The following is a 19,837-nucleotide window of genomic DNA, read 5'->3' on the forward strand; positions in this document are numbered from 1 at the left end:
TTTCGCTCGTTCACTATGCTCATGGAAAACATTGGTCGATCATACATTAAATGAATTGAAAAGAATAAAGAAAGATAAAAAAGGAGACAACATCAAGTTAATTTCGATAGTAGATGATTAGTCAAATTGAAAAGCTTCACCCATCATTACAAAAGCTTGAATGTGCATTACTAAAACAATAAACAAATTCACGTTTCCGATACCTTTTTCAAGAATTTCTTTTTTTTTCCTTTTTCTTTGGATGAGAGAGTGTGTTAGAATATTATGTGAATACGGAACAACGAAAGGAAAGATGCATACAACCCTTGCAGAAAATGAGTTAGGACATGAAGAAAATGAGAAAGAGGTGGTTGTAGATCCTTTAAATGTTCAATTACAAGAGAACCAGCAAGTGATCAAACAGGTTGTTTAAGGTGTGACACCGGGTAGCGCAAGCCGTATCAAATAAACAACCGATAAACCGATACAATCAAGATCAAGAAAAAAAATACATGAACAACTAGACATACGAAAGGGAAAGTTAGCTAATGGTAACACAAATCGGATATCCATAAAATGTATTATATTTGAGAGACTTGATATTCATACGAAAGTTAATTGTTGAAATAAATGTAGGATCATTCAGCTGCCCCGAAGGTAGGACATTTGTCAAGGAAATGAGAATAAGCGCATACCTTGTGAGATACAAATTGAACTTCATCAAAATGTGGGAAAATGCACTCTGCACACATTGATGATATATCTTTTGATAACTCTACACAAGCGATCAACGACAAAGAGTTAATTGAGTACATAATGATCAGTTCAGTTCAGTGTTACGACCAATTATAAGCAACATTTTGTGACCCTGGAGTGAACATGTCATTGATTACTCACCAAGCTGCTACAAGATTAGTATTATATGGACAAGATTTAACGTGACAAAGGGGGGAAATGTAACAGAACACGTACAAAGTAAAGAGTATGTACTATCATTAACTGACATTGAAGGTAAAAACATATCAAAGATACCACGCTTATAATTTGGTATGCCAGGCGAGTATTCGTCTGCATCAGACTCATCAATGGCTTTCAAATTAATTTAAGAAGTCGGAAGACCAAATGAAATATGAAATTGAACAGCATTAAAAGGCGAAAATTCCGAAAGGTTGTGCCAAATAGCTTAAGGCAATATATGTCTAGGGTAGAAAAACTTTGAGTTCGAACAATTCAATACTAAGTCGACATTAATAGTGCTGTACTGCTGTTAAAAAATGTTAAAAAGAAAGACATTAAAAACCAACTTGCAAAGTAGACAAATTGATCGTGCCTGCATGGATTGTATACATTTTAATGCCTAATGAATAAGAACAAGTATGTTATCTACAGTTGATGAAACAATCAGCTTGGGTACTGCCTACGCGACAGCCATCAAAAACTAAAAGTTCTAGTAGAGGTAATTAATGGCATATTTTGATGGCATTATCGGTTTGTTTTCGATTTACGAGTTTGAATGTCTCTTTGGTATCTTTCGCCTCTCTTCTGAATCTACTGGGCTTCAGGACAAAAAATCCAGTTGTGTAATGTTAGCATATTAAACATAGGCATCGTTAATGCATTTAAGAGCTAGGAAAACAGTCCTCAACGAAATGTGGCTCTTTTCTGTGTGGTAAGTGTGCTATAGTTAAAAGGTTTTAATCAAATTTTGGAGTGTATGGTGCAACCTAGAACACAACAGATACATCGGTAACTTTCTGAAACAGTTTGGAAAAAGAAAACTCCAACTGCATGAGAACATATTTAATTATCATGATTATGTGTTGTATCCATTATCCCATCCATTATAGCCATAGTCATCGTCATTTCCATTGCGCCATCCCCCATAATGCACACGGGGGCCGCCATACCGATAACCACCTGAAAGTAGTTGAAAAAAATATCATATACATTTTTTCTATTAACGAAGTTATTAAAAGGAGGGAAATAACGTTTCAGTATGGTATGTCTTTGATAGCAGTGATTTTATTTTGGGCAAAATGTTAATTTTTAACCTTCAAAACATGTGTATGTCAATTGAAAAAAGAGGGGGAATCAACGTTGTGACTATACATCTATTCTACACAGCAACTTGAGTACAAGCAATCTTGGTGTAAATTTAGTAAGATGCATATAAATAGTATACCGGTTAAGATGCATATACACTGTACATCTGTTAAGCTGCATATAAACTGTACATGTATATAAACTATGTATCTGTAAAGATAAAGATGAATATATACAGTTAATATGTATCTTTACAAATGTGCAGTGCACATGCATCTTTAAAGATGTACATGTTATATACACCTTAACAGATGCACAGTCAATTTATATGCAGCTCAACAGATGTACAGTTTATAAGCATCTCAACAGATGTACAGTTTATATGCATCGCTTCAAATGGACATTTTATATACATCTTTACAAACGCACAGCTTATATGCATCTCGGCAGATGTATATCAAGATTGCTTGTATACTAAAGTAGCTGTGTAAGATATAGATTACCCACAGACAGAATACAAGTTTCTCAATTAGACGCAAGAAATATACTACTATGGCAATCCACGGTTACACTGATCGCATTGCTTATCTTAATGTCCATCTAATTTAATGCATTTTTTAATAAGAGGCAAAATTGGTTTGTCGATGTACAAAACTCGTAAATCCCAATTAGATATACAATACAAGAGAACGCATGAACTCCAAACGAAGCATGCGGGTACATCGACAGAGAACTTCTCTTGCTATGGATGCATCTCCCGCCATTCTAGTCCAGGTTTAAATAAAAGTGCCACGTCTGATAGGGAATACGACACAATTGGTAAATTAAAAACAAATTGGACAACCTATTTGGTGTCTTCACGGGGGAAAGAACCCCGCAAAATATGTGTAAAAGAGAGGCAAAAGATACCAAAGGGATATTCAAACTCATAAGTTAAAAATAAACTGACAACGCCATGGCTAAAAAAGAAAAGGACCAACAGACAAACAACAGTACACAAAACACAACATAGAAAACTAAAGATTGAGTAACACGAACCTCACCAAAAACTGGGGGTGATCTCAGGTGCTCCGGAAGGGTAAGCAGATCCTGCTCCACAAGTCGCACCCGTCGTGTTGCTCATGTTAGTACAAACCCGGTAATAAGTCTAATTCGGTAGGTCACGTTCGGGGAAAGGGGAACGGGATTGTAGTTACGATAATTGGAACATAACCGCTATCATTCTGTGAAACGGATATTCCATAACGGTCAACCAACTCGTGATGGCGTTCGTAAAATTTACAAAGGGATGATTTCAACTTCATCACTTGGAACTCTTGGTTTAATAGCTTCCTTGTGAGAAGCATACTCCGTATGCAGGCGCTGTTGGAATGTTGCTATATAGAAATGGAAAGTTCACAATTGGGAAGCTGAAATCATCCCTTTTGTCGTAAAGTTTTGTTTTGAACTGGTCCTCATTGTCAATTTCTAGATGTAAGTCAAGATATGAGGCAGACTCTGTTGTATCCGGCTTTATCTGAAGTTCGATGGGATAGATGCGCTCAACATAGTCACCAAATTGTGAGTTATTTAGTGAGAGAACATCAACTATATAGCGGAAAGTAAAGTTAAAGGATACTGCTAAATTCTTTCTTTCGTCCTGTATGAAGTCGGCCTCAAAAATAAATTCACGGAATACATTTTTCAATGTTATATACGATAGCCACAAACACGCTTTCGCACCATAGCTTACATTCCGGTTTTAACGTTTCAACAAATAAAAATAACACTTTTTAAATTTTTCGAGTCCGAAACGCTTTCTGGATTTACCTCCGCTCACAACGAAATAATTAAAAGCCAGGGATGTATAAATGCATAATAAATATAGAAACGTTAAAAGATATATGACCAAAATGGGCATACAAAGAATAGCCAAATTTGACTAAGGTCAACTCTGCCTGAGGGAGTTGGAACCTTAATTTCTTAATATTTTTTAATTATACATCAGAGTAAGCATTACATTTCATAATTGTCATTCTGTCTGATGATCGTCTAAATTATGTCTGCATTTACTGGCCATTTCAACAATAACACCATTCTTCGAAAGTTAAGAATCGATCAGCAAATTATTGTGATGCTGATTCGGCTACAGAATTCTGATTAAGTTTCCTCAGCCAGATATTATGGTTCGAATGCATTACTTAACCTTAATTTATCTGAATCTCTGTCCATGAAAACTCAAGTAGTTGTGTGTGTTTATTTATTTTTTTTTTTTTTTGGTATGTGAGATGTGTTGATGCTGATTTTGAACGAAACCGGAATAAAAGTAATGATGTCACATGTATGAGAAATTGGACAGTTACCTTGTCGGCGGAAAGTTTAAAAGATTTATTCAAATATACCTAATTGATACCCATGTGTCATTCTTAAAACAAGAAGAGATGTTTTATACCCTTATTAATAATTAATAGTTTAGTATACAATAACATAATAGTTTGGTTTCATTCTTCTTTAAGATATATCATGGGTTAAGACATAGACACTTCGCATTTGGTCAATGTATTTCTGATGGGTACCGTAAACTTTTGAAGTGTCGTTTTCGGTCGTTCTTCCTTAAAACCCTGCTTCAGGATGTTTTTGCTTTAGGAGCAGATCCCACTAATGAAATCTTTATAATGTGAAATCGGGATACGTAACCAACAAACGATTGGGTAGAGGGGGCGTTGGGAATAAACGTATTTACACTTTTGGTATTTAGCTATATTTTGCCTCCGAATGACCTTAGATCTACTCCGAATCACCTTTTGATGTCAGGCAACAATCACTTTTTAATTGTGACGTCAAATGTTTTGAATTATGATGTCAAAGTTTACCTGAACTTGTGTGATTTCACGTAATGGCGGACAAATTTGCATACAAGTGTAAATACGTCTCATTTGTCACATATTCTAGTTTGAAGAAGTTTCTCAATGTCTATTTAAAAATCCTGATCTGCAGCATCTTCTTGTTCCGGTGGTATCCTTAATATTGTTATAAAAGTAAAATTTAATTTCAGTGCGAAAGGATTGAGTAGCGACTCATAATGACTCAGTTAATGAACCATAGTCAGTGAAACTTATTCATTTCAAAATGACCAATATGACTTTGTTAGCATCGAGCAATGCTTAATGATTGTAAGCTTTCAGAAAAACAGGAACGTAATTTTGATATGAAACGTAACTTGAGTCAATGGAGAGCAACATATTTTTGTAGAAGTGTGGTGTCCGTAAAACATTCCGCAAAGATGGTATACCGCAAACATGAGGTGCAAAAATTTGTACACCATATCCGGATTTCGACAATTAATGTCTCTTCAGTGATGTTAGAAATCGAAACGGTATTTGGAAGGCCATATAATTTACCTCAATTTAGGATAGACTCTTGAATTTTGAAGAGTCGAAATAGGATGAACGGATCATATAAACCCGAAGGAATATATAATACAAGTCCAAACGAAAAAATATAAACAACTCCAAATTGAAAACAACGTATAGTGGTAAATTCAGTAAAAAATCTCCCATTCACTTTAATGCTAATCTATGTCTTGAATTAAATTTATACCTGATTTACCTTTAGAAATTGGAAGCTTTCATATATCATTCATGAAAGTGCAAATGTAGCCCTATCTTTTGCAACAATAAAAACATAGGGTCATGCGGCATTTTTGGGCATTCACATGGCCTTGTTTACAATCACTGTAGATTCGCACTTAATTCCTTTACTGACCCCCATTACTTTTCAACCCTGTAGTAAAATATTTAGTACATTCAGCATTCATTTTTTTTATTTTTTTAACTCTAGTTTTGATCCATCTATCAAAAAATATTTATTATAAACATTATCTACCAATCAGAAGAGCACAGGACTTCAGTTTTGTACAGAAAGCTCTCCCCCAAATGGACGGTCCCTGATGACGTATATTTATTTACTGAATTTACCCCTATATATATAACACAATAAACTGTTCTTACCTCCACCGTACCAGGGAAACGCAATCGTGAGGTACATGATTGATAACAAAATCAGTATCGTATACCAAGCAGCAATCATTTTCTGGCTGTATAAAATAAGAAAGCATTTAAAAGATTATAAAATGAGATTCTTTTGAGACTCGAAAACCGTTTTACGGTATTGTCAGTTATTATTGAGGACTAGTATTACATCATATATATAATTACTAATACGTATTTATCAGGGAAAAAAGTAGATTATTGATTTATTTAAACGTTCGATGTCAAATGTGCCAAACGTATTCTTGTGACTTGCAAAAGGCAATCTACGTTTTAATTATTGGGCATCTGCTTGATATCCTTATTCCGATCAGACATGGCTTGATAATTATAATACCCGTACAATCCCCAAAGCTTCATGTCGGACAGAAGTTTGTATATCCCACTACTTAAAAGTAGATTAAATACAATTCACCACTGCCGCCCTAGTTGTGAAGAGAATCACAACATTAATCTAATTGTATTCCGACTGTTGCCGCCTGTTTCCAAAATCTATTCATTTTCCGCTGAAACTGCTTGCCTGATTTGAAATAATCCAAATATAAATTATTCCTAAAATTTCATTTAGTATGTCCTATTAGCCTTCTTTCCAATTACCGTGGCTGTAATTATAATAACCCGTAAATAAGGAAGCTATATTGATCACCTGGAAACTATGAATAAGATAAACCAGACTGACTGTCCTTGTTTCTAATGAATTTCAAATTGAATTTCGATTCAGAATCAAACGTTCTTCAATTGACCAAAATAAAACAGAGCAAAATTACACACAATATTGTAAGACTTCATGAAAATGATATGCAGTAGTTATGAGGAAGATTAGCTTTCACTCGATGGTCCAGGGTATCATGATTAAAACAGTGTTTAGCGTTATCTTATTTCTTCATTCGTTTATTTTATTTATTATTTTTTTTGAATAGCAAAAACTCTACTTGCTATAAGTTATCTCCAATTCAAAAGTTTAATTGGGTGTTGTTTGAAACAAGAAACGGGAATTAATATACAAATATAAAAATACTTACACTTAAATCTGCTCGCAGACAAAATATCTTTATGTCTTTATATGTTTTAATGCTCGAATTTAATGCCTACAGAATATCGCAGACACTTTTAAATAAGGGAAGGGAGAAATAACAAGAATATATCATACACGGAAAAGATGTTCAATTAGGAAAACCACTTAGCAACGTGTGACTATGATTAGTTGTTATCATTTTTCTCGCAGTGATAATACAAATATTCAATATTTTTTGTTTTGCAATCGGAAGAATTATGACATGAGACAATGATATCTATAATGTCATTTCCTGGTTTTTTATTTGTTGTTTATAATTTTTTGTAGTTTTACCGGGGATGTATTGTGATTTAAATGTTTTACATTTTGAGTGATATATTATTCTAGCGGTTTTGAAAAAAAAAAGTTTTCACGAAATCGTGATCAAAATAAGTTGCATGAAGTAAACATAATTAACTATTTTGAAAAAAATAATATGTAAATATTACGTTCGTCTTATTTTCTTAATCATTAGAATTATCTTAACGTTATTAGGTGTCATAATATGACGATTTCGTGCAATGCTCATATATCTGAAATAACGTGTTGTGAGTTACATAATTTTGTAAGCACATGCAATTTCTTTTCGTAATACAGGATCAAAATTCACACTGTTGATAAGAATATTATCCGCTTATTTTTTAAATCAAAATGGAACCTATCTTAAAATCTGTTAGATTCACAAAATTTAATGGCTACTTTATACATGTAGCTAAGGAAATTTCTTTAAAAAATGGTGGGGTCTGATATACATTGTATAACATTAACAGGTAGAAGCAGATTAGACTACTTTAAGACTACTTTTTAAGGTTTTCTGACTGCTTATTGTCTCGTCCAAGCAGATTGTTGAATGATCTAGAGTTGTTTCTGGTGGCGTCAACATATGTTAACGTTTGTGAACTGGCTCAGTTTCAGCTGTTTGACATAAAAAAGGGAACAACCATCTAATTTTAACGGGATTGGTTTTTTATTTTAAAAAATATATTAAAAGAAGAAACATTTGAGGCATAGATATCGCTTATAGCTACCTACCAATCATATTATCAAACCGGTATCGGAACGAAATTTTATTTTTAGGCCTTTGTGGCAGTTATGGTCCGTAGAAAAAGGACATTACACAGACTTTTGTTCAACACTTTTCTTTGCAATGCCGGTTGGTGATGTTGTATTGCTTTGCAATACTTTCAGAATGTTTGTATTATTTGGCATGACGCCATATTCATAACAATTTTTCTTGTAAGAACAAAGTCCGTAACTTGCAATATTCTGATAGGTAGGTTTACTGGCATATTTCAGGTAATATTTATACAGTGAGACATCGAAGGACATAAAACATTTAAAAGCATAAGAATAAATATGATGCATGCATGTGCTACTGTTTTAATGTCAGTTGTGCGTAATATGACCGAGATAGTTTTAAAAATTACGAAACATTCATGGGAAGCCGGAATCCAATGTTGTTAAGATAAAACTGGAGTCGAAAAATATGAAGTCGTTACAGAGGAACTGTATCTGCAGTAAAATTTAACAGACACAGAAATTGCAACAATTGACGCACAAGCACTGAGTAAAAGATTAGAAAAAGAAGAATTTTCTGACAAAGATGAAGAGGTTTCTCCTCATGGGGAAACACTTGTCCATGGGAGGTGAGGAAGAGAGAATCTTGAGAAGGAATCATCTATGAAATTTTTCAGTAAACGGGAAAATCAAGGGACATAAAGAGAGTGGTTGTCAATTCCCTCCGAGCGTACAGGTGTATACGACCGAAATCCTTTTGGTCAGAGAATTGTCCAAATATAAGAAGCACTAAGATGAAGATTTTCATTGTTAGTTCAAAATGAGTGAGAAAGCCGAAGACGTAAAATAGGCTCAGAGCCCAACAGAAAAGAAAGAAACCTTTTGCAGACAGGAACCAATCTTTCTATAATAGATTAAAAATTATCATAGTATTTAGTTCTAAAATGGTTCGAGAAATAAGTAATGGCGAACCCAGATATTTATTTGTTAGTCGCTTTTTTAACGAAATTACTGATGACGTCATTGATAATTTGCAGAGTAACAATCATGCGATTGGACTCGGGGAAAGAAAGTATGAGAATTTTTAGATTCCTAGAAAAAAACACAAGAGGTCTCAAAAGTAGATGAAATCTCTTAGGTCTATGGAGGAGAGACAAACGGAAGCTTTACTATATCCCTCATGAGAAAGTAGACCTGATTGCGAGTTCAAAGGAGAAGGACCCTCATCAATTTCAGGATTTCTCTGAGATCCATCCTCAAGATATGGTCGAGCTAAAGAAGGCTTAGTGACATTCTTCGTTGCATTCGACGTTAAAGGTATCTTATTTTCCAATTCCCAATGGATGTCCTTTCTAGACTTCCTATAGCAACCAAATATCTTCATCATCTTCTTCCTCATACGCAACATCTTCCAAATAATAGAAACGGGGGAAGCCTGAGGGGAGGCCGATCTGTCTTCTAGAGATGAAATACGACTAGAAAGATCCTTGAAATCTTTTTTCAAAGACTTCCCAAAATAGAATTGCACATTCCTTAAATCACGAAGACCAATGCAAGTGGAGGGGCTTCAGAAGTAACAGAGGTATTATCAAATGCTTAAATTAACCGAACTGGAGCAATTGAAACTGTTGTAGTAGCAGTAACAATAGCAGAACTACCAATAGGAACTCTGAGGTAGTAGTTATTGCGGGAAAAAACATGTTCATCCATGTCCCAATAGACCAAAAACTAGGAAACGGTTGCTGTTATAGATGAATACCCCGCAAATAGAAAGGATTTGGTCAAGAAGGTGTAGACCATGACGACTGAATGTGTATTTCGACAATTAATGTCAGTGATGCACGAGGCCAAATATTTGAAAATAAAAACCAGATACAAACGTTGAAGAGCTGATTAAACCAAAAAGGACCTAAGGTGAATAGTCAAGAACAATGAATCAGAGCTTTGAATTAGGGTGATATAATCATTGATTTAACATATGGTCTAGAGTCTGGAAGATTTAGATCCTTATGTGAACCCGGGATACAATTCATAGTACTAGACGAATTAACAGGCCTAGATACAGTGTGCGCTACTGCGTAGATATAGTAAGAATACATTTATTTTGTATTTACATTGTGTCATAGGTCAAATTTATTTGTTCAGTGTATGTTCAATGGTGTTAATATGTCCTTTGATTGAGTTAAGCTATTTCAGTTGATATTTTATAGTGTGTCTTTCTATGTTGTGATGTTACACTATTGTTTCAGAAAAAGGGTGAAGGTTTGGTACCATTAAAACGTTTAAACTGCTGCATTTGTTTGCACCTGTCCTAAGTCAGGAATCTGATGTTCAGTAGTTGTCGTTTGTTGATGTGGTTCATAAGTGTTTCTCGTTTCTCGTTTTTTATATAGATTAGACCGTTGGTTTTCTTGTTTGAATGGTTTTACACTAGTAATTTTTTGGGGCCCTTTATAGCTTACTGTTCGGTGTGAGCCAAGGCTCCGTGTTGAAGACCGTACTGTGACCTATAATGGTTTACTTTTATAAATTTTGACTTGGATGGAGAGTTGTCTCATTGGCACTCATACCACATCTTCGTATATCTATTGTACCGCCTTAATATCTATAAAAACGTACGGAAAGGGTCTGAGGAAAGGCACCATCAGACACCGTCGAAACTCCGGTAACTGACCTTGTAGGCATATGTCACTGAGGTAAAGGGAGCGACCCATCAAGATATAAAAAAAATGTACGTCTGCACCAATAATACAGGTGAAAAGATTGTACTTGCCTTAATGTCCGCTGTATTAATGTTGATGTCTGCAATACTTTATGAGGTCAAATAAACAAACAAAAAGTTATGTAAAAAAAACTCATCATAGATACCAGGATTGAAATTTTGTATTTGCGCCAGACGCGCGTTTCGTCTACAAAAGACTCATCAGTGACGCTCGAATCAAACAAAGTTAAAAAGGCCAAATAAAGTATTTTTAAGTTGAAGAGCATTGAGGACCAAAAATTCCTAAAAGTTTTGCCAAATACAGCTAAGGTAATCTATTCCTGAGGTAGAAAAGTTTTGAGTTGTGAAGATATGGCAAAAGTAGTTGCTAAATCTGCCATTATGGTATTGGGGTTATTAATAACAAAATGTAAAGCTCATGGTGGTTTTCAATATGATGTATACACTGGGGCTATTATACTAATATAATATAGTCCCAGGTATACACAAAACTGTTCAATTCAATTGTATGGTTAGTGATTAATTATGGTGCTTCCATCTGGGGTACGAAGGAATTTTCTTGTATAAAGGTTGTTAAACATAAAGCTATGATATTTATTATAGATGTGGGTAGATATTACCCTAACTTAACACTTTATGGAGATATGGGATGGAAACCATGTATTGTTAAAAAATGGTCTACCATATTTAGGTATATATTGAGAACGAGTTGGCTAAGGTACGATTTGAAATGGACCCACAGCGACCTCGTGCGGCATATTTGTGGAACTATTTCAGTCTTGATTTGTAAAATTTCTTGATTTGTAACTTCTTGATTTGTAACTTGTAGTTTTTCTTAAGAAACGAAACTTCTCATTGGCTGACAGCGGTAACAAATACACTGACACATTCTCCCAAAACGTGACTGAAACAAAGAAATTACATTTCACAAAATAAGAAATGTAGAATTTCATGTAACGAAAGAAGAAAATACGTTTACAAATTAAGAAATTGCATTTACACATTAAGAAGTTACATTTCACAAATCAAGAATTGTAGAAATTCATATAACGGATGGAAAAAATATATATTACAAATTAAGAAATTATTCGTTTTACAAATTAAGAAATTGCATTTTACAAATTAAAAAATGTATAATTATGGCGGATATTCCCTTCCATAATTTAGAACATAAGATGTCTGATTATAGACTTAATAAGAATTTTTTTCTTTGGAGTAATAATCTCAGTTTTGATAAAGTAAAAACTTGGAACTGTACAGTGAATACAAAGTTTAAAGAACTTGATCTTAATCAGTATTGTAATGTTGAATGTATTTTGAGCAAGTCTGTTATTAAAGATATTGAAAGCAACCTTTTTATTATGTACAAGAACAAATGGCATTCAAATTTACTAGTCAATTAAAGCAGTAAATTGTGTTCTTACAGGTTATTTCAATCAAATTATTGTACAGAAAAATATTTAAGTATTACTACTGTATACCGGGTAAATACAGAAGTGCATTATGCTAAATTTAGAGCAGGTGTTGCTCCAATTTGAATTGAAACTGGCAGATATGAAGGTATAGATGTAAATGAAAGGTTTGTTTTAATTGTAGAAAATCAAAGTATTGAAGTACTGAACATCGGATGACCACAAGTTCTTGAGGATGGTCAAACGCACTTGTCTCAGAAAAAAACAACATATCTCTTTACCTGAAACTGAGATTAATGTACAGAGATGTATTTTTTTCTGAGACAAGTTCGTGCGTGGATGATGAATAAATGACAGGAAATTCAACTTCACCGTAATAACTATTATATTGCAGTGATACAAATCAGTATACACTGATTTGTTGTTATATATTATATTAAAATAACAGTTACATATATATATGATTTGCATCCATTTGTATATCATTCTATTCTACTATTCTAATAATAGTGCAATGCAAGTGCATGGTGGACACTTTTCTGTAAAACTTCGATTTTTCTAAGATTGGATACGAGTAGGCATTCATATTTTCCCGCAAAAACAATTACAGAGTTACCGGTCCTTGCAAAACGTTCTTTGAGATATTCTTCTGCATGCTTTAACACAATTTTTCGGTACGTGTGCATTGATATTATCAATGATTTTTTACTTATATATGTATATCTAACTACAAAACATTTTCATATTATTAATTTATGTTGTAAACAAAAATATTTTTATCAGTATTCATTGAAGAGATGTATTTATATCAAGCGATAAGGAATGTTATTTTGCACTCGTTTATGTGCGCATATTTATCATGTTTATAGATCGGTTACAAACCCAAAACTAATTTACATAATGGAAATCTAGGCGATAGCAATACATCGGAATGACCTCAAGGTCATCGCGATGTAAAATTCATTTGGATGTAATTGAAGATGAAAAACATGTGTTGTTATATACAGAATATGCAGATTTGCGAACGATCTTTTTTAACAGTGTATGTAATGTAGAAAGTAGTTTTAATAATTTGTGTAATGAGGAAAAGTTTTTATTTATTTTTAATAACGACAGAGTTTGCCATTTCACAGCCAAAATCTGCCATGCAGTACTTTTTAAGAGAAAGTGTATATTCGTAATAACTGTATGTAGTGTTTTGTTTTTATCTTCTGATTATGATTATAAAGGAATTGCTTTTTAATATTATGGTGTTTTATGCTAAGATATATTGATATATGTTATATATGTAATGTAAATGTTTTTAAATGTGTGTTTTACAGTCTCTAATAACTCTTTTTAGAGTGGCTCTTTTATAAATTAATCTGTTATTATTATATTATAAATAAAAGTTTCAAACACATCAAACGAATGGAAAACAACTATCATATTCCTGACTTGGTACAGGCATTACTGTAGAAAATGGTGGATTAAACCTGGTTTTATAGCTAGCTTAACCTCTCACTTGTATGACAGTCATATGAATAAAAGATAATAATAAAAAAAAATCAAAACAATAACTAGTTGGAATAACCTTCCTGAACCTAATCATGTGAATATTATGTGTGTCGTCAATCCAAGAATGATTCGAAAGTGATATATCCACTGCAACATTCGAAGGATCTTCCACTGCATATTACGTATACATGTCACAGGTCGTGCCATACCACTGCACATACTAGTGTTATGTATCATATATATAAATACTTGGTTTTAAAATTTAAATTAAAAAACCATTTTGATATATATATATATTGTCTATGTGACATGTGTATGCATGCATTTAAATTTAGTTCATTTATATGTTTTTAAGTTTAGTGTGACGTCCATTTTCATTGAACTAGTACACATTGTTAGGGGCCAGCCGAAGCCCGCCTCCGGGTGCGGGATTTTCTCACTGTGTTGAAGACCCATTGGTGGTCGGGTTGTTGTCATTTTGGCACATTCCCCATTTCCATTCTCAATTTTATATTTGGAAGCGGAATGAGAATAGTTACAACGCCATATTGCTGCTATCAGTTGGCTCATGGATTTTGTAAAACATATTGCATTCCTTTGACAGAGGAAGACTGTGAACGATACTTATGAGCCACAGTTTCAAATAACTTCCATCATGATCGTAATATTTCACATGTGGTGAAAATAAAACAGGATCATCGACAACGTTTAGCCAGAGATATAGATGTGTCTCTGGATTAGCGGATCTTTTAAAGAGAAGCAAGTATCGACTTATTATATTCTATTATGCGTTCAATTTTAGAATACGGATAAACAGTTTTGACACCATATTTATTAGAGATATTTAAGCTTAGAGTCCAGTGTTTGTGCATTCATATGCCTCAAACAGTTCGTTCCGATTTCAGTGTTATATTCTTTGGACTTGGCCAAGAGACCGCCTCGGTGATCACGTGCCGCAGCGTACTCGCCACGAGTGCGGGAGGTCGTGGTTTTGATCACGACAGAGTTTACCAAAGACTTGAAAATTGGAGTTTGCTGCTCCGTTAAGCATAAGTCCAAACACAGACTGGTCGACTAATTAGGATATAATTAGGATGATTAGGGTCTGAATGGGGGTCGTTCATTTCTGCATGTATTCTTTATTTTCATAATTGTTTGGGTCATTTTTCTCTATTCTTTATACTTTTTGCTTATTATTCTCTATTCTTTATTTTTTTGGTCCATTTTTCTCTATTCTTTATATTTTTTGCCCATTATTCTCTATTCTGTAAACCCCCATTCACACCCTCAATATTGTGTCCGGCTAAGGTGCATGTCTTCCTGTTGACTATTACCTTGCGAACTAGCTCGCCGTAAAAAATCCAACTCTGCGTGTCGGTCTAGTACAATCTTTTTTTGCAGAAAAAAACATTTTTTTTTACTATAAAGTTTATATTTTCGAATAATATATTTATTATTCTCACAGATTCCTTAATTTCATGAACAAATATTGTAAAACAAATGAGATATTAACACTTGTTGTCAACCTGTTGAATATATGTATAGCGTACATCGGCGAGTGTGAAATCCGTCCGGTCAACTTTATTTGCTCAAAAAAAAATTTTTCACTTTTTTTGTTTGATTTTCATAAAATATAGTTTAATATCTCCAAGGTCTACAAATATTAAAAAAATCTACCGAATAACAAAAAAGTTCTGACTATTTATATCTCATCCGGTCAATCGTACTATCCGGGCAATCGTCCTGTCATTAGTGTAACCCTGATTATTGCGATCGGGAACCAGTCTAATGGCGGGGGAAATCCTTCAAGATATCCCTTTTGAATTTAAAAAATATAGAACACCTCTAGTGTCAAGGTATGCTAGTCCTGAAATGGCCTTCAACTATAGCGACATGAAAAAGTTTTCCACTTGGAGAGAATTATGGACATGGCTCGCTAAGGGGGAAAAGGTATGAACATGACAGGAAATTCAAGTCAAATCGTCCCACGGAAAAATTCACTCACCACCAACTCGCCCCCACTGATAACACTCTCGTACCATTTAAAAAACGAGTTCAATACTCCCCACTCACCAACATGCTTGTCTCGCTAAATCTGAAACATGGACTGCAAACACACCACAATGATAATATTTTTAAAATGTTAACATTACAATTTTACAATATGCTGCCCTCAGACTTGGTGCATACCTGCCATTTTTTCTAAGTCTCCATGGGACATAGCTAAACAATTTGATGCACCGAAGATAGATAAGATAATTTTATTGGTTCAAAATCCAAAATTATAGGATTGTTACCAAGACAATACATAAACATACAAACAAAATCTGACCACATTATAAACATTATATATATTTATAACTGTATATCCCCTCCATTATTACAAGAAAATATTGTTACAATAATAAATGAATGTATATAATCTCTGCTGAGGAGGTGGTACCACAAAGTTATTAAGTACTCAATAAAGCATTTCTAGAATTATACATGGCAGTTCTGCCAACTTTTGAAAAAAACAATAGATCAAAGGAAAATGTGGTGAGACTGATATAATTAAAATTATTGTAAAATTCATAAGCACCATGTCAGGGCTGCCAAGTCTCACGCATTTATCGTGAGACTCGCGCATGTTCATGCTTATTTGGCGGCATTTTCCTTTGATCTATTGTTTTTTCTCTTTGATCTTTACGATTTTGGCCAAATCTCACGCATTTGCATTATCAAAAATTTAAATCTTGCTTCATTAGTCATATTTAAAAAAGAAGGAACTATTTCACTAATTTTGGAAAATAATTGTTCTCTAATTGTATTTAGTTTTGTACATATTATAGTAAAATGAAATTCATCTTCTACTTCTTAAAGACACAAGGGACAAATTCTTTCTTCTACAGGTGTTTTAGTGTGTCGTCCTTGTTCAATTTCAAGAACACTATTACTTATGCGAATCTTGGCAAAATGTCCTATTACTTTTCTGTCAATATTTAACAATAAATAGGTTTCCAATTTGTAATTTTCTTTAAGCTGCCTATATGTTCTGAGCTTATTACCGTGCAATGATTTATCATCACAAAATATATTTTCTTTCCAATAATTCAGATATCTATCATTAAGTTTGGTATGAAGTGCATATAATAAACGCCTTTTTGAAATAGTATCATGATTTTCCCAAACATGTGAAAAATTTAATGTAGCAAGTAGCTGTTCAATCTTTTTCCCAAATCCATTGGTTAATTGCAGGTTTGAACTATATACATCTTTAAGTTAACAATTATTACCAGATTTTATCACATGCAACCAGAAGCCATGGGAGATTTTAAGTGCATGAGGACCTAATGCTCCTCTTATATTGTCATAAGCTGATAAGTGTTTTAATTCTAATACTTATTGTTTGAATGAGTATGTATGTGCTTTAATATGCTTTTAACTCATTTGAGTGCCTGTTTTGAGGTGTTCAGTTTAGATAATAAAGATTTCAAAATTCAGGTCGACACCTCCCATGGGGGATATCCCCCGTAAATTGGGATAGTTGGCAAGTCTGTTGGTGATTCCTGCATTTGGATTTATAACTAGTATACTACAGGCTCCTGACTTTGGAAAGGCACATACAGAATGTGGTGGAGTTAAACTTGTTTGTGAGCACTCAACCTACCCCTTAACCTAGGATAGTGGTGTATAATTACAGCACAACATAAGAACAAACTGTTGCCTATGGCTGAACCTATAAGATCGGTATGAGTCACAAAAACAACTAACACAGGATGATTCTAATTCTTGATAAGGATTAGGAATGTGCAGGTCTTGTGTTGATTTTTTTGTGCTATAAGAGTTTACAGTTTACAGCTAAAATATTCCAAACTACTTCATAGCCTGACAATTATGCTGTTGGTTAAAAAATGATCACCATTGACTGGTCCAAAAGTCCAAATAACATCTGATCCAATATTTTGATGCAATGGTGATTAAGCCTTAATGATAAGTATGTGGTAACTTAGAGATGCTAAAAGTATTAAAACAATTTATAATTTACAGCCACAATTTTCTCGGATAAGATTTTGTTTGTGCAAATACCAGATAGGATAAGTGTAATCTGGATCAATTTAATGGAAAATAGTTACTCTTCTATATTTAACACTAAACATGCTATTATCACAACTTGGAATTATTTTTAATTATGGAATTTGCATAATTTATTGTGCTTGGAATTTTTGATAAATTCCATGTTTATTCTGTATTATAATGTTTTGAACGGTGCATAACACTTTCCATACAATGTATTTTGTATAGATAGTGTTGTGCGCCGCACAGTACATTCTATTGAAAATGTGCTATTTTCTTTGTAATAGAAAGTGTTGTGCATCACACAGAACATTGAAATACAGAATAAACATGGAATTTATCAAAAATTTCAAGCACAAGAAATTATTCAAATTCCATAATTAAAAATAATTCCAAGTTGAAATAATAGCCTGTTACTAACAGATTCTTTTCCCCAAATTATTATATTTCCACTCTAAAGAGTTGGGGCTGTATTGCATCTCATCAAACAAAAAGACATTAATTAATGCAATGTTATTCTATTCTAAAGGTATTCAAAAGTTAAATTATTATGTCAATTTAATATTATATAAATGTTATGAATTAACGTTTACCAATAACGGTATTTAGACGTTGCACTATGGTATAAATTTCACATTATAAATTCGTTCCATTACAAACTTTAATATCATAACATAATTATAATATTTACATGAGTACAACATAACAATTGTGACGTAATAATCATAATGTTAAATATAGGTTACTAAATAACCTTTATTTTTTACGTTTTACTTATGTTACACGTAGATGTAGCCTAACTTTAATGTTACCATAACTATGTTTACATTGTGTGTTTGCTGGGATTATACTTGTCAGTCTGTTAGTCCAACAAATATTTCTGTCACATCTTCCTCAGTACTAAACAGAATGACTTAATATTTGGTCAGTAGCATGTCAGTCTTGAGTTGTAATGTGTGAGACTTTTTCATATCTGTCAGACACTTCCGGTTAGTCATTACTTTGCAGTGTTCTCCCCAGGAATTTAGATAGTGCTGTGGTAAGCACACAATATTTAATTGAAGTACCTATCATGTATACTTGATGTAACATTTGTACTGCCATGTTGGTTAAAACAGATTGAAAAATAACTTATTATTTTTATATATGCATTGAAAGAAAAGTTACATTTTCATTATTTTGAGAATTGAAAATTAGAATGCATAAATAATAAATATATATATAATTCTTTGTTATTATGACTAACAGATTCAATAACAAACCAAGAAACACATCCTCTTTGTTGAGAACAAAGTTTACTAAAAAAAGTTTCACAGTTTTTGAAAAAGACTGCCACAATTGAAAAGTTATTGGGCATTAAAAAAGGGGTTCAATGGTTTCTTCACCAAGTTTACAAAAAGTACATAACTTGGTATCTTTTAATTTTATTTTGTACAAAAAGGTATTAGTTGTTATAATTCTATGTAAAATTTGTATTAAAAGGTTCTTAAATAAACATCTCTACAAGACTTTTTGGTTATCATGAATATTCTGACCATTCTGTTGTATCAATCACCAACAGTTCTTCCCATTTCAAAAATTTGATTGTTGGTAGTTGAATAACTACATCTAAGTTTTTATATACAAATTTGGCTTTGACATTACACATAATTTTCTTTAAGAAAGTATCACCAATGTTAGACTTATTCAAATCATGATTTAATTGATTTAAACAGTCCTATTTAAGCCATTTTCTCGTAGTTTATATATATAGTTAGGTATTTTTGAAATCAGACCATAATATTTGATAGAATTGTTGATTTGTACTCTTTCTTGAAATTGCTCAAATTTATAAAAAAATCATATTTTCATGATTAATAAGGTCACTTACTGACTGCACACCTCCCTTTTTCAATTGAATATAATAAGGGGAATCATCCAAAGAGGAAAAGTTCAAACTACCTAAGGATAAAATGTCACTGACAGAAATCTCAGTATTAGGTTTTGCAATAGAAAAGCATAATAAAACATCCTTCCAGAAAGATATTTT

At 33.1% G+C, this 19,837-nt stretch overlaps 1 protein-coding gene and 1 long non-coding RNA gene across 3 annotated transcripts in view; one reads left to right on the forward strand and one right to left on the reverse strand.

The window, feature by feature from the left end:
* Positions 1 to 1,544: 1,544 nt before the first annotated feature.
* On the reverse strand, positions 1,545 to 7,150 carry LOC127728428 (uncharacterized). Its single transcript, XR_007994118.1, has 3 exons — positions 7,073 to 7,150; positions 6,012 to 6,097; positions 1,545 to 1,896 (listed from the first exon to the last, which is right to left on the reverse strand). It is a non-coding gene; the product is annotated as an uncharacterized LOC127728428 (long non-coding RNA).
* A 6,974-nt stretch (positions 7,151 to 14,124) lies between these two features.
* Positions 14,125 to 19,837, forward strand: part of LOC127728390 (adenylosuccinate lyase-like) — a 34,942-nt gene continuing 29,229 nt past the window's right edge. The window contains exon 1 of one of the 2 annotated variants that reach the window (XM_052235746.1): positions 14,125 to 14,511. Coding sequence is in view for 1 of the 2 variants with exons in the window: in XM_052235745.1 (XP_052091705.1) it covers positions 15,541 to 15,702 (162 nt within the window). In the remaining variant the exon portion in view is untranslated. Of the gene's footprint in view, positions 14,512 to 15,534; positions 15,703 to 19,837 lie in introns of those variants that run through there. The other variant, XM_052235745.1, reaches the window with a different exon arrangement.

This window comes from Mytilus californianus, unplaced genomic scaffold, assembly GCF_021869535.1.
Source record: "Mytilus californianus isolate M0D057914Y unplaced genomic scaffold, xbMytCali1.0.p SCAF_2, whole genome shotgun sequence".
NCBI classification, from domain to species: Eukaryota; Metazoa; Mollusca; class Bivalvia; order Mytilida; family Mytilidae; genus Mytilus; species Mytilus californianus.